Genomic DNA, 16,818 nt, shown 5'->3' with positions numbered 1-16,818 from the left:
TCTGAAAAAGTATCACACTGTCTTCTTTCTTGGAGCTAGGACCAGAGCTCAAACAGCTTTGTCTCCCACTTCCACTGGTTTACCTTTAGAGAAGCATCAGGTACAGCTGCTACAACAAATGTTAGTCTAGGTAAGAACATGGAATTACAGAAAACTCCTCACATTCTTCATAGTGCAAGGCTGTGTCCAGTCAGCACTGTTCATAATGCCTGTCACAGGGACTCATACAGGGACATCGATAGTACGACTGCTCTAAGCAGAGCAGTTAACATAAAAGACTCCCTCTGTAACGGCTGCTTTTCTTCTAAACTGGAATAAAGACAGAGACAGCAAATAAAGAACTGATATAAATAGAAAATGTTTTATTAAAAAAAAAAAAAAAAAATCACACCAGTATGTGGCTAAAGGTCTGACTTTAATTTGAACTACGTACCCAGCATCCATGCTTCAGAAGTCATGTAAGCATGCATATGGAAGGAAGAGAAGCAGATGCCTGCTGGCATGTTCCTCAAAACCACCCCCAGAGTGATCCTTAGAATATATTAAGTTTTGTTAGAAGGGTATGAAGTTTGAATTCCTACAGGACACCGAGGAAGCAAAGAACAGGTCTCTCTACACATACAGGAGTTCTATAACCACCGTTCAAACAGAAATGCAATTTGCTGCATTTCTAACAGCTGTGAAAACAGTGACAAATACAGAAAAAATGCAGGTAAACACGCATACTGCAAGATCTTTTGTAATTTTTTTTTCCAAAGAAAATTTCTTTATGAGGAAGTAATTAAATTTGTTTCACAAGTCTATGCAAACTACTTACACAAAAAGTATTCAAAAGATGACCCTTTTGAATACTCAGTCATCAAGAATTACATGTGAAATGTAGCTTTTGTATGCAGGTTAAGACTTCCCACATACAAACAATGCTGCAATCCTCCTTTACAACAGAAGGGAATGGATTATTAGAATGCTATTCCTAAAACATTCTTCATTTTAAAGTAACTATTTCATTAATAAGACTGTTTCTAAACGAGTTCTTCTGAAAGCAAGCTTCCAAGATCATCCAAAAGGAGCTTATATTCATGCTTTGTTTCCATTGCTAAAGTCATCCCTGACAAACACTACTCAGGCCGATGGTTTAGGTATGTGTAAAGCGTGATGAGGATCTGAAGAGCCTTTTTTTATCGAAGAAGTCGCTCGGCCTCCTTGGACTTGCTTTCTTTTGTTTTCCTCAGTAATGCCTGTTTTATAGCATTGATCTTTTCATCAAGTTCAGCCAATGAATAGTTCTGCTAAAAGAACAAAATAAAAACCGCAGTCATTTACATCTTGTAATTGCCATAGAAGTGGCCTAGCACTTGATACTTGAGGTCACTGTATATTGCACTAAATGACAGAAATACTTTTGCAGAATTGTCTGAATCTAGTCTATGCCTATTTAAACTTGAAAGAAAAAGAATGTAAACTTAAAGGAAACTGACAGTCCTAATCATGGATGAATATATCCATACTATTTCCATTAGATGCTTGTTTAACCTGTTCGTAAAAAAAAATAATAAAAATCCTTCAATGTTAAAACACTGGATGAGTCTATCTAGATCTCGTATAACCCAGCTTTACAACTGAAGGGTTTTTTCCTTGTTACCCAACATCAATCTCCTCTGTGCCCACTTAACCTGACAATTTTTGTGATCACTTGTTACACAAAGAACTGGTCATCATCCTTTTTATAAAAAATATTTCACCCTATGAAGGATTTTTTTTCTGATGTAAACAAGCCTACTTCCTCGAGTCTCAGATGGCCCACATCCCATTCTCAGCATTCTCCCCAGTCCATGCATCTCCCAGTGTGACAGCTGGTAGCAGACAGTGTTTCAGCCACAGTCTCACTTGCACTGATGAGAGTCTAAGGTACACTGTTAATGCATTCCCTTAGGTGACGGCAGTGTGAAAACAGTGAGTCTTACTGACTTTAGTTAATATGTGCTATATTGTCAGGCCTTTATGCAACGCTTTTGCCAAGCCACCCATTTCTACTTTTATTGTCTCTTCATAAACTGATTAAGCAAACAAAAAAACAACTACAACAAAAACCACACCAAACCACAAAAGAAAATGAGAAGTCATTACTAGGAGGCTGATCAGAATTCACAAATTGCTTGTTACCCCCAGCTTGATTAACATCATTACAGCTTTATTTTATTTACAGACTCTTAGAAGACTCATTTCATTGCAACATCCATTAACTTTTTTGTCTTTCCCACCCTTTCGTCACCAGCAAGCTATACAGCTATTTCTGAGAAGTTACATATTTGCTTTGTAGAACTTCTGAATACTTTTCACTCAAAACATCCCAAACTTAAGGTAAGCAAAAGTTAACAGCACTTACATGGGGAGGTTGAACTTTTCTCCTCTTGCCAGAACAGCTCTAAAGAAAAGACATAACCAAAACAGATTAAATGTTGCATGGACAGAGGACCACAAGTAACTCTGTAACATAGACAAGTCTTTAACAGAGGGAAAGAACAGTGACTGCCATTCCATAGACTAACAAAATCTAAGTGTACTTTGGATCACAAGAAATACTATTGGAGAGCAGTTAGAAGCTGTTGAAGCTTCTCCACATTTGGCAGCAAACAACTGTCAACTTAACCGAAGCTTCCTTTGGGCACAATCAAGATCAACATCCAGCATTTGAAACTGTCAATATTTTTCTCGCTAAAATCTTCCCATATCCACACCAACATTTATGCAAAACTTTGAGCAAAAAATTGCTAATAGCTGCACAATACTACTATAGCCACCATAACAAGTTTTTTCCCAAATCCCCATTGTAGATGAGATCCTAAAGCACTTTCCGTGGAAATTTCAGCTTATGAAAGTATATGTTTTAACTTCTACTTTCCAACAATTTGAAGAAATAGCCTCACAAATAAAGGGCTCCATTGGTCTCCTACACAAACAAAAAAATTAAAATAAAAATGTATAATACCACTATAGATTTTTAAATGCTGACCCTTCTTTGGCTGGTCTCAAGGGAGAAGATACAAATTAAAACATGATCAACAGTAAAAGAGGCATTCTTACCATTATGTGGCGAAAGAAGGAAGAGCAAGACAACAGACAAGAAGTTTCTATAGCTAAACAGAGCCTGACGTAGTACCAACTAATGTTCTCTTTGTCCTAATCTTTGGTGAATGAAGGATTAGGTTTACTACTCAGAAAGAGACAGAACTCTGTCCGAAAATTAGCAACAAATAAATCTAAGTCACAGAATCACATTAAACAATTTTTAAAGGAACAGTTATTTTACATAACTGATCTTTAGTAATCAGATCGTGTACAGAAGCCAAAAGGATTTCAGCTGATTTAAGCCATTAATGATTTGTATCGAGATAAAAACTTTAGTCAATCTTCTTGTCTTTAGAAACACTTCAGATTTTAAGGCAAGGTCGAGGGGGGAGAAATCCAACCTCTATAGTACATTTCTTACAAATTAATTAAGCTTGGGTGCCTGAAATTCCCCCTCCCCCACAACAAACACTACTTTTTTTCAAAAGAGAAACTAGGTAGAAAATATGAACTTACGGAGTGTTTCAAAAAGATGGACCCAATTTCAAAGCAGTAGTGATTTCTTTTCTTTTTAAAACACCCTGTATACAGATGGTCCACATTAAATGTAACCATTACACCAAGCCAGAGTCATCTACCAAAAGTGGCTGTCATCTAAGTCCTTAGGTTTTTGCCTCTACATCAAAGATTTAAGCATGAAAGTCCCCAATGCATTTAGGTATGCTAAAAGAAGTTGAGAGAATTTCTTACTACAGATTGAAAATATTCAGGAGACAATCCTTCCAGCTCAAGGATTTTATCTTCGAGCTTCTTAATTCTCTGATAAATGTCTCTTGGTACAGGACCACCTAAATACACCAGTACAAATAAGAAATCAGAAAAAGTGCTTGAATAACTTTTTATACTCAAGATTGTTAGATTTATAGATGAATTCTTTAAGTCCAGCAATTAACCAGAAGCTGAAACAAAATTAGTGGACGTGATAATAAAAAAGGAAGGGTAATTAATATGATTCAGGGTAAAATCTGATTGATAAGCCAGTGTCATCAGTGAAGGCAATAGACAACTTTCTGCAGGTGGTTGAAATATGTCTGACAAGGTCCCTGGAACAACTAATGATCACTCTTACAATACCTTGGTCACACACCATTTGCCATTTGCAGCTATAATACAGCAGCTGGGACTTGTTTCCCCGTGTAAGATCAGAACTGATCAAAAGACCAGCCTTAGAGAGCACCTGATTTATGCTACATAGTATTCTATAAACAGAAATCACTGTATATTACAACTAACTACTGACTATCCCATTTAAAATGATAGTTTGGTTCTGAAAGGTAGTGTCAACCAAGGCCTTAGCAAACTTTTACTTCTTCTCTTGCCAGCCATTTCCATTTATTTCTAGGTCAGTTACGTAAGACAACTCTATTCCACAAACTACTGAAATAAGCACTAACAGCTTTTTTGCCATTCATCTATTTCCTGACTTCAGATAGACAATTTTGCAGGTAGCTTCCCTCCCTCAGTTCTGCTCTCTACTCGTCACTCAGCAGGTACTAATTAAATTGGCTAACCTCTCACTCTTCATATTGCTGTTTCCTAATGTAAAGGGAAAAGAGCTGTACTAGCACCAGAAGAAGCTGTTCTGAAAAACAGCAGGTGAGTCAAGAACAACTCTCTCAGTCATCATAAATAAAAACTGGTGAGCAGGTAGCTGAGGCTGGTTACCTACTCAGAGGAAAATCTTTTGCACAGCTGCTGGGGTAAGCAACAAATGATCTCGAGCCCTTCCTCAGGAATGCTGACTTGGACAGGAGTTGATCTGGAATTGCACACTTTCATCCTCTTCCCCCACGCTGTAGTTTAGCTGACCTTCCAACAAAATTATGCCACCTATTATAGGCACAACCTGGAAGCAAGGGCCCCTCCTTAGCTACCCCCCACACACATAAACTCCAAAGTTACTACGTTGTAACCTTAATGCTGGCCAGTCACTTGCAAATTCTATTTCCATGCAAAACAAACGACTTATTTTTGAGAAAGCTACACAGCTGTCAAGCCCTGACTGCTGCCTTCACAGTATCTAGGAGTATTCTACTCTCCTTGCTGTCAGAGGATTTCAATCCAGTATGCATTCACAGGAATCTGGTAACCTAGTGTATTCTAACCATCACCAGCTTTGAGACTTTTAACAAATCTAATTTAATTTTTCATACAATAAAAACATTAAAAATATTTCATTCTATAAACACTTGGTCATAACACTTGCACCATATTCTTAGAGAATGGATTAGCATCTGTTCAGTATTCAGAAGACAAAAAATATCAGTGTGTGTCTGCAGTGTGACGTGTAGAACGTTCACTTTATTAGGTGAAGATCTGGGCTTCTGTTCTGAAAACATTTTTCAGGGAAAACAGAGATCTCTCCTTGACAAATGCCTCATTGATTTATATTCTAGAAAACTGGGGCTGGGGTGAGGAAAACAATGACTTTTTAAGAAGTCAGTAGCCTGGTGGCTGTGGCATTTATTTTAGTCAAATGTGTGAACTCATGTTTGCATGGCTAAAGGCAAGTATTGACAACAACCTTCCCACATGCTGGGAAATAAGCTTCTTACCTAACTGTATTTCAAGAATCATCCACTTTTAGGAAAGGGTTTCAGGTTGTCTTTTGGGTTCATCCTATCCCCTGCCCACAAGGTGTCCATGAAGCAGGACTGAATCCTAACCTCGGCTTTTCCTGTTCAGTGGGTCAAGGTAGAAGGACTCCACTGCTACAGAAAACCACTACCTCCAAATATTCCAGATTGTTTTAAATCCCATTCTGAAGTGCCTCTCTCTCATTTGCTACCACATCAAGTGTAGATTTACTAACTCAACACCCTAATTTGGGCATAAATCTGGATTCTATGCTGGCATTAGAACCTAAACATTAGATTGTAGTACCTGGGGTGACTAAACCCTTCAGTGAATCTGCTTTACAGTCACAGCTTTTAAAGACTTGCCCAGTTTTACTAAAGCAATGATAACTGTAGTACAAAGTAGCACACCGATGTGAAAACTAAAGCATGATACAAACCTGTTTGTAACCGTAAGTGTGCTTCAATGTTTTGCAATCTCTCCTCAACAGCTTGATTTCCACAGTCATGAATGGGTACATTGGCTTTGTGACTGGACCCATGTGCTCCTTCAGATCTAGTTTGAGGACCATATGTATTTACTACCCTAGAAACTAGGTACAGAGAATACAAATTTAACATGTAGGCACAAGAAACACAAAAGTACATCTACCTAAAACCATCAAAATATTAAAATATGAAAACTTGTATTAAATAAATTTCACACCAGTCTCTCATGTGAAGGACCCCACACACATGAAAATCAAAGTTTCAAGTAAAAGAATTTTCCTAAAGTAAACAAAAACCTAGGACTTCACATATGCAAAGTAAAAGAACTACTCATACATTCATGTAGAATGACAGTATCAAGAATTTGTCATCAGCTGCTGATATATAACAGAAAACCCAGTAGCTGTGTCAGCAGTTGCATGTGAGCTGTTGTGAATGTAAAGAAGAGGCCAGACCTAACATTACAGGAAGCATTATAAATACATGAAGATGAAGGGAGATCAACAACTAGAAGAACACTACAAATCTCAGCAAGAACGTTCTCTTCTAATTTTTGTTGTTTGGGTAACAGCTTTAATGACTCTTCGGCTGCTTCTGGGTCTATCTTTTCCCCCTGCTGAACCATGTCTTCATGAGAGGATTTTGGTCACTCCTCTTCAAACCACGGTCATTTCTCATGTCCTTCCTGACAAGACTGCTGCAGCATGCTGCAGACTTACAGACTATGTTGGCAACTCCAGACACTGATGCACACACCTTCTTACTTCATGAAGGCCGCGTGTTACATTCTTGATTCAGTTTATGGTAGTCTTACTTCCAATTCCTAAGTGTTATTCATGTTTCAGTTATGTACTGTTAGGGTTTTAGTTACTTGAAATACAGACTTTTCTTTTTTGCTGTAATATGCTACCATCCAAGTTACAAACTAGCACTCAGTTTATAAAAGGGACTACTGAAAGGGGTTCTTAGTGAAAGATTCTAAACTCAAACTCACTTCCCTATCTCCCTCTTAGCTCACCAGACGTTTTAATGTTTATAATCATCCTTAGCAGTATTATTCTGAATTCTAAAATTCAGAATAATGAATTGGTTTCTAGAACCAGTATCAAATGGATAACTGAATACAAACATTCTCAAAAATGGAAGAGTTACTTTCATTCTCATTGTGGAGATTTTGTTTGTTTGTTTTTAAACACAGAGTGACTTGTGCACACCTAGAGAGCAGTAGATGAACAATCAATCTTTTATACATAACTTCTGATGGGTAATCATTTCTACACTATTTACTCCTCTCCAAAAGCTAGTGCAGTGGTAAGGTTTTTCCCCAGCTTGTCACTTCCCATAAATCTACGTTTCAGAACTTCCACCATGTTCCAAAACTATTTTCTAATTCAATACACCTACACCAACTAAAGAAAAAACCTAATTTTATTTCATTTCAATTCCTGAACTGGACAGCTGGCTTCACCTTAGAAGAAAAGCTAAGAATTGTTCAGCTTCTCTGCTCTGCTTTATCTTTTGCATCTTTCCTTTCAGACAACGAAAATAGGCTACTTTGGTTTGGTCTTTAGTGCATAACCATCAGCTTAATGAAGCAGTTATGGGATTGAAAACCTTGAGGAAGTAAGCAAAGATGTAAAAATATTCACTGAAGTCAAAACCCAATGTGTTAAGTTCGCATTTTTGAGTATTCTATAAAAAGTTTTTAAGTCAAAAATTCATCAGTGCTGTTCTATCTAGACACTCTTAATAATTAAAATAGTTGCTTACCCTTTATATGGCTTTTAAATCCAGGATAGGGTGTGAAAATTGCATCTGTTCTGGCACAGCTGTTTTCTAAATAAATAATAATATAAAAAGTGAGGTCCTAATTATGTATTTATAATTCAAAATATTCTAACCATCATCAGCTTTGAGACTTTTAACAAATCTAATTTAATTTTTCATACAATAAAAACATTAAAAATATTTCATTCTATAAACACTTGGTCATAAATAGTTCCACACACTTGCATGGACCTACTGGTTTTAATTGGATATATACACTTATATAAATGTATGCACACATGTACATAAAAGTTTATTGAATCAGGACCAAATTTCTTCCAATTCACATTTTATTTGGTTCTTACTTTTCACTGTGTTTCTCTGTAACTTATTTCTTTCTTCTTTTACAGAAGTCTTTTCCCTGCTTATCACTGTTACTCTGGTTTTATGTCCTTTTTTGAAATCGTTCTCCTATTTTTAGACTGGTCTAGTTTACTCATCAGCATTCTTTCCTCAACTTCCTGCATTTATTCTGATGCCTGTGAGTTCTTTAACTAGGTTAACCATAAAAACCTATAGTACAGACCATCTTAGTTTATTCTAATGTTTATATTTTAATCTCTGTTCATATACACCAAATCTTTACATGTATTTTATTACACCCGAACATACAAAGGAAGGTCTTATCATAATTTCTTCTGTACATAATTAAAAACTTTATGAATCAATATTTTACTATGTAGCATATTCTACTAGACTTCAGATATTTTCATTCCAACTAATATTCAAGGAGTTAAACTCCCTTTAAAGCTTTCGGAACAATAGCTTTGATCTCTAAAAGCATATGTACACCACAGAGACAATCCACATCTGGGTTCACAGGTACTTAGAAAATGTCTCTGTACTACTTTGGCATATAAAAGTGTCTTCACTTTTAAGACACATTTGGTTACACAGTTACTGACTGTGTTAATGGGATCCAGCCTATCAGATGGATTTAAGATTGACTGGTTATAGATACAGCCAATTGTGCCAGTTGGGTGTATTAAAAACATCAATAGCACAAGTAATGTTAAAAGGAAAAAGTTATTCTAAGTAGCTGATAATTCAAATACTCATTTTGAATTTAACTAGCATTAAATTAACTTCAATTTGAATATGCAATTCACAAGACATTTCTGAATTGCAATTCTGTTGACTTTGGAAGGAACATCTAGCTAATACATTGAGAACAATAGCTACAAAAATACATGATTTAAGATCACAGTTCTTAAAATGAACACAGTAATAGCTATAATCTTTCTGTATGGGATGCATTAAACATTGTCATCCAGTGACTACTTTCTTTTTTTGTCTGACAACATCTGCAGTGCACATGCAAGTTCCTAACAAAAACAAAGTTACTGTAAAATAAAGTTCTGGTTTAAATACAGAAAAGTGCTTTTGAAAAATAAAATAATAAAATAAAAAACCTTAAATTGCTATGAAGATTAAAGTCTGGCTAGCCAGTTACCTTGATTACAATCAATAACATTGCAAAATTCCCTGACATTATTTTCATTGATCTCAGCTTGTTTCCTCTCGATGAAGGCTGATATCCGCCTGTCAATCTGCAGGTAATAAACATGATGGCATATATCTATTTAATTCTTTAAATTTAAAATTTAGAAAGGTATTTTTAATTTTTTTAAAATTAAAGTAAATCACTTACTTCTGCTTTTCCAGCTTTTATTTGGACCACCTCTGGATCAAAATTAACATGAGCATCCTTCAGATCTCCCGAGTCATAACTTGCATACTTTTCTTCAGTCTGACAGTTACCATCATAAACATCCAAACTTGTTTCACAAGTTTGTCCTTCTGTTTTACCTGCAGGTTCAACATGGCCTATATTTTCCACTTTAATCAATGACTGGAGTCTTTCTAAAAGAGGCTGAATAAAGAAAGCAGTATGTTAGATTTTAAAAAATTTTTTTTTAAATCCCCAAAATAAAAAGCAAAAAAACAAGTACTATTGCATTTTCTAACACAGATCAACTGAAATAATTTTAGGAATTACAACATCTGCCTCTGATGCAACGCAGCAATAAAATTAAACGAACAAACCATCATTCCAAATACTGTGCACACCATGATTCTGGCCTTTTTGACCTGTGCCTTTTAGAGGTTTGTATAGGAAAACTTTCAAATTTCAGTGAAAATCTGCCTGCTACTCATCTGTTACTAGCTAAACCAAAGCTTCAATCGTTGGCATCAATGCCACTTAATTAACATGTCATTCAAATGCCTAATCAGAACAGTAAGGCTTAGTATTTTTCCTCCTTAACATGAAAGCCAATGCTTTCACACTGTAAAGCCTTTACTTTATCGCCACAGCACTGCATTCTCCACTTGAAACTGCAGTTACCCTAGTGAATCAGAGAACACAGACATGAAATATATAGGGTTATGCTGAACACATGCTTTTCTTGACATGGTTGATTATCTACTTAGGTCATGAAATTAAATGAGAATGCACTAACATTTGTAGCAGCAAAAATAAATGCTCATTATTCTACTGCAATAACTCTTACACAAGATGGAATAACAAAACCTTAATACATATATATATGTCACACTACCTTTTTTATTTTTACCAGTTTCATCTAGTCTGAATTTCACTGCTTTTTCTTCCTCTAGGAGTTTTTGTTTCTTTTACAGACAATATGATTTTAACCAGCCACACTTTCTGAAATGGAATCAAATTCCTATTTGCAGTGTTCTTACAGTTGGATGTAATTTTAACTAGCTTTCATCTTGCATATTTTCTCTTTTTGTTTATCACACCAAAGATTTGGTGGATGTCTGGAAAACATAAAGGGTCTTTCTTTTACCTACAGACAAGCAAATACAGGAACTTCCTTTTTCACCCTCTCAGTACTAAACACTTGAAATAATTCATTGACTAGCTGAAGCAAAAAACTGGCATTCAAATCGCCACCTTCTACAGACGAACTACCAAGGTCAAAACACTGTTCAGTTACCAGCTGACAAAGTACTCACCCTCCCTGACATGCAACTAAATTACATGTACTTCTGGCAGGGTTGGAAAGTTTCAAATAGTTAAAAGAAATGACAGTAATGGTGACTGGCTACTTGGCAAGATGAGACATTAATGTCAAAGAAATTACTCTTTAAAAAAAACCAAAAAACAAAAAACCAAAAAAACCCAAAACCTACGCTGAAAATATATTTAATTGCAGTAAGACACTCCAGGATGTGTCATGCTGGGATAATGCCACTTCTTGAACCACTGAAAGCACTCCATGAGCCTCCAAACTCACCCAACGCATGGAATCATTATCATAGCATGACACACACCTGCCGTGTCTTATTGCTTAATTATAACCCACCATAGATGGAAATGTATCACATTTACAATGCGAGTCTAGAAATCAATGAGGCTGCATTTATTCAGCCTGCTTGTCTACAGCAGCTATTCCCACCACTAATCTGAAAAATCCATAAGCGTGGGTATCTATGAAGCACAGCGGCATCCCAAGCATATAATACCTTTGCATTGTTTTTGTTGGACATAGTAACATAAGATTGAAATGACTAAAATTTTACAGTTTAGATAATATAACTACATTTGGTTGTTGATTACTTTTGTCAAGTCGAATGTGTCCAATTAAATATTTACCTGCAAACATAGAATATGCTGCTGAAGTGCACTAAGGAGCAACGTTGGCTGAAGCGCTGATGTGCTTTGAAGCTTGCTCCAATCGATTACAACTTTCACGATATCATCTCCAAGGTTAAACTTCAAGAGGCCAAAACAAACACAACAAAATATTATGTTGTTATGTTGCATTAACATCACAAAAGTACACAAGACTTCTACAGGCCAACAACTATGCTCAATCACATGCAGACCTCATTTTTATATGAGGACATTGGAGAGGTTTGACATTAATTACAGTTCAAGCAGCTGTCATTTTCAAAGTAAGCTAGTATTTGTATATTCAAAAATTAAAAATTCCTTACTACTACACCACACTTTCATTGTATTAATCTGATCTTTAACTTTAGTCAATTCTCAATTCAATAAACTATCGTATGAAAATATACCACTCACATTGAATATTTTCTTTTAACAGTTAACAGAACCATCAGTAGTATGAAACATGTACCCAGGATTGCAGTCTCTTGTTAGTTCATGCATTTTATGCCGAGATTTGCAAATCTATCTATGTCTGTATGACCAAGGTCTTGATACTGCACCATACCACATTCTTGAAATTTTTACTTGCCACTAATCCAAAGGAGACCTTATATTAAAAAAAAAATAAGTGTTTCAAAAAATAAATATTGAAAAAAACTTGAGGTTAAACAAACTCTAGACTACGCAGCACCACTACTAAACCCATTTCCAAATTACACTATTTCCCTTTATATGCATTCACATAAAAAGATCAATTGCCATAGTCTATTCTGTTTGCCAAGGAATGAACACATTTAACTCCCAAGGCAATAAAGAGAAACACACATAGTGAATCTGAAGTTTTAACTAAAGGAACTATGTGTATTCTATAAGATAAAACCAAAACTTTCACTTTCTAATACAAAGCTGATCATTAATAATCACTAATGAAATATACACTTTCACACCACCTTTTTTTGTTACACTAAAGGTCTTCTCGAGATCTTGAAGTAACAAGCACTTTCATTTCCAAAGCCAAGCAGGTTGTTCTCCAATCAAACGACCCATAAGTGACCCCCTCAAGTTCTAAATACAGATAAAACCCTTGTTTAAAATTAAGAGGACCTACAGGTACTCTGTTTGAGACACAGAATTCCCAAGTCGTATGCATATTTGTAGGTCTATATCTCACTCCTTCCTTTTTTTTTTTTTAAGAGAAAAAAAGAAAAAGAGACCTCAAGCAGATGACAAAAGTGACCTTTAACATACAGTCTAAAGATATCTAAGTTCTAATGGCATCAAATATGGACAAGAACACAGAATGGCCACGTGCTTGTTTCCTGAATCCATGACACAGTGTATAAGGAAACAATGAGAATTAAACACAAGAATGCCTCCATCACTCTGAAGACAAAATACTGGATACTAAGTTGTTCTACATTAGTTTTAAACCCCAGCATTATCACAATTTTTTATTTAAAGAACTGTAAGCCTGAGCCTTTCTTCTTTGGTCAAAGAACAGCCTTGTTAAATACAGTGTTAGATTCCAAATTACATAGCAAAGGAGATGGTCTGACTAAATATATAATGTATTTTAGATAATTTGCACACAAACGGTTATTCCTATTTAGTACTTAAATTCCATAGGATGTAGGGAAAATAACGTTTTAGGAAATACTAGTTTTGAACACCTTACAAAATCAAGAATGTATTCAGAATTTAGTAAGAATAAAACTTTCAGAACTAAGCCACTGTGCACATGTGATCATATGAAGCACGTATTTCTTCCCAAAGTTTCTAGATTAACATCTACTATATGCTACGTTACAGTCCACTGACAGGGTAAAAAAGGCGTAGATGTAAGTCATCATAATGAAACAAAATACGAGTCCTGCTGCAATTTCCTAATAAGCCTCCTTTTTCAAAAAGAAGCAGCTGATGTGTGTCTTCACATCATAGTGTATGACTCCTCTCCAGGTGATTCAATGTGAAAAAAAAAAAAAAAAAGTAAAGCTTATGACTTAGAACTAATTTAGAGGCCAGTGATATTTTAAACTCATAGACACTCTTTTTAAATCTAAGTAAAGAATAAACCCCCTCCTGCATCGAAACACGTTTCTAGTAAAATAGAATTAGTTTTCTCAGTATTTTGCATCTTTCTGCCTATAAGAACTGTGACAATCATGTTTACAAATTCTGTGACTGGGTAACTTCAAAGCCTTTGTATATTTGCAAGGCCACAGCCTAATCTGTAGCAATTTATAGAATCATAAGTCATTTCAGCCCTTTGAAATTGTTTTATGAAAGACACTGACTGTCACTTGGAGTTTAAAGAACTTTGCACCAACAGTCATATGGGTTTTAAGAGTTGTTCTCCCCAGATGTCCTCCTAGTCACTGTGCTGTAACTGCTCCAGTAAAAAAAATCCTGTGCCAGAAATATTCCTGTTTACAGTCCAACATGCCAGCATAAATCCAACCTAATCTACTATGGCAGATCAAACAGTGACAGGTAACTATCTGGCACATGTTCACTCACCTCTATAAAGGGAAATGGGGAATCAGTAGTTTCAGTCAAGAACGCAAGATGGATTGCTAGTCAGTAAGCTGGTAAAGCAACCCACTTAAATCTACCAGAACTCAAGTGCTTGCAAACACGAGTGTAAATCAACAACTGGAAACAATAATGACTGAGCAATTAAAACGGCCTTCTCAGCTAAGATGGAGCAACCAGACCCATACTTATAGTTCAATACGCAGTAAAATGGCTTTGTTTTCATGGGAAGAATACACTCCAAATGCCAATGAAGACATTTTACTCTGCACCATAACTACTGTAACTCTATGGAAGGGATGTAGCAACTCTTAACCAGTCTATTGTAATTGTCTGTGCACACCCAAATATTGTTAAAGTCACTAAGCTCCTGCCAGTGACATAATAGACATAGAGCAAACTTTAGAGAACAATAAGAAACTACAGTGTTTAATGTAGTTTTGAAAACAATTAAACTTGTGATGAGTAGTCTAGTAAAGAGCTTAGGAAAGTTTTGCTTTATTCTTTGTGTTTTTCATAAATACAAGAGTTCAACTTTTCACTCATGTTAACTTTGTAAGAACAACAGTATCACACCTGGATAAAATTACAGTCACTAGTTCTTTATTGATTACACTTAGAATTTTCACCAGGAAGAGTTATGGCATATTTCATCCTCAATACATACACAGTTTTCCTGTCTTCGTAATCCTATGAATCAGAGATGTATGACCACCAAGATGTTTAGCACTGCACTCCTGTTCAAAAGCTAGGGTAGTGATCACTTTATAAGTCTTGATCACTTTAGAAATCGGAAAACTGAGACTCTTACTAGTCAGCACCTGAATTTTCAGGCCCTTAATTTTGGACGACTTTTGTTTGAAAATGGAAACAATTACTAGCAGACTTTGAGATGAGATGCAAATATAATACACAATTCTATTCAGATGAGAGGTGAAATGGTCTAAAAAATAGTTTCACATCAGTCAGCAAGTACTACTTAACTGCCTCTGTATCAGAGTACATTTCTGAGTATTTTTGTAACACAAACATATAGTAAGTTATATCATTTCCCACAGACATCGCTCATCACCTGGCCCCAAACCTTCAAACAGGTCATTTCAGAATCAAGACTGTATTTCTACTGCCTTCACAAAACGACATGTGTATTTCCACAGTGAAAAAGGAATCAATCTGTAAATGATTTATGGTAATAATTATTACTGAAACCTTCTCCTTATAAGGGCCTCCCACCACTACCGTAACATCAATTAAATAATTCACAGCCATTACTAAACTAAAGTAGGTGTTTCAACTAAAGTACCACAGAGTAAAGCTACTTTAAAAAGTATGACCCATAGAGATGCATTTTGTGTTTCACAGTATGCTGTTACTAAGGCAAGGCTAACTTCAAGCTCCTGATCATTTATTTTGATTTAATGTACGACAGTCTTTTAGTAGCTTTACAATTCCGAATTGTATTGCTATGATACAGTAATTAGACAGACTGCAGTTTCTCATGGGAGAGATCGCCCGTCAAACTACAAAGTGACGTGAAACGTCCCGTCACCAAGGCACGACCAGGAGAAGCGGCAGCAGGACACGCCCGCGGGGCCTCCCCACGCCCCGGGGCCTGCCCCCGCCCGGAGGGACGCGCCGACCCCGCCAACCCGCAGCCCCGGCAGGCAGGCCGAACAGCCTCCGAGAGCGAGGCCGCTCCCTTGTTTGTGGCAGGCTTCTTTTCTCTCCGGCGCCGTACTTTATCCCTGGAGCTCGGAAGGGCCCCGCAGGCCGGGGCGAAGCAGGAGCACGTCCTGCTCGGGCCCCAAGGCGAGGGGGGCCGGGTGCGAGGCCTGCGCGGCCTGCGGCGCCCGGGCCAGCCCTGCCCAGGCCTCCTCCTCCGGCCGCCCCGCACTCACCTGCCCCGCCAGCCCGGCCAGGGAGCGCAGGGCGCTGCTCGCCACCTCCGAGGCCGCAGGGTCGGCGCCGACGTCCGCTGCGTGGCCGCCGGGCTGCAGCGGGCTGGGCGCGGCCGCCATGACACCGGCCGAGCCGCGGCCGCAGCAGCATCCCCGCCGTCGCTCCGCGATGACGAAGCCCTCGGGTGGCCGTGGCCGCTGGCCCCGCCCCCAGGGCTGATGGACAGTCGCGACAGCCAATCGCGAGCTGTGCTCTCGAGGCCGGCGCTACGCGGCGGGAGCGGCTCGGCCCGCGGGTGCCGGGTGACACGTCCGGGCCGGGCCCGCGGGGCTCCCGCCTGGGCCGCTGAGTACGGCTGCCCTGCCCCCACGCCCAGGAGTGGCGGCTCGGGGCCCGGGCTGGGCAGGCAGCCTCAGGCCTGGCTGGCCCCGCCAGGTTCTGCCCGTCTGCCCCGGCCCCTGGGTTTCCCCGCTGTGGTGCTGTGTAGAGGACCCTCTCCCGCAGTACGTGTGTCTCCAGCATGGCCAGGAGCCCCGTGTCCCAAGCCCGAGGAAGCGCCTTAGCTTTTGCTCCCTTCTCAGACCTCTCTTGGGACCCTGAAGCTTCTCTCAACTCAGGTCCATTGCAGCCATCAGGCAAAACACCACCTCGGCGGTCACAGTCGCAGTGTGCGTTGGTCCAGGGGTGTAGGCCCACTGCTGTGTGCTGCTTTGGCACCTTGGG

At 38.2% G+C, this 16,818-nt stretch overlaps 1 protein-coding gene across 2 annotated transcripts; it reads right to left on the bottom strand.

Moving 5' to 3' along the window:
* Positions 1 to 351: 351 nt before the first annotated feature.
* Positions 352 to 16,238, bottom strand: MBIP (MAP3K12 binding inhibitory protein 1). 2 transcript variants are annotated; one of them, XM_065636011.1, is made up of 9 exons: positions 16,095 to 16,238; positions 11,644 to 11,763; positions 9,673 to 9,894; positions 9,475 to 9,571; positions 7,965 to 8,030; positions 6,146 to 6,298; positions 3,820 to 3,917; positions 2,387 to 2,425; positions 352 to 1,289 (listed from the first exon to the last, which is right to left on the bottom strand). In XM_065636011.1, exons 1-9 carry the CDS (start codon positions 16,212 to 16,214, stop codon positions 1,179 to 1,181), a joined length of 1,026 nt encoding a protein of 341 aa, XP_065492083.1. In that variant the 5' UTR covers positions 16,215 to 16,238; the 3' UTR covers positions 352 to 1,178. The 2 variants fall into 2 exon arrangements, with proteins under 2 accessions (XP_065492083.1, XP_065492084.1); XM_065636012.1 differs by having other exon boundaries at positions 352 to 1,286.
* Positions 16,239 to 16,818: the final 580 nt, after the last annotated feature.

The sequence above is a fragment of the Caloenas nicobarica genome, chromosome 5 (genome assembly GCF_036013445.1).
Source record: "Caloenas nicobarica isolate bCalNic1 chromosome 5, bCalNic1.hap1, whole genome shotgun sequence".
Taxonomy (NCBI): Eukaryota; Metazoa; Chordata; class Aves; order Columbiformes; family Columbidae; genus Caloenas; species Caloenas nicobarica.
This window is presented reverse-complemented; position numbering and strand designations above follow the sequence as displayed.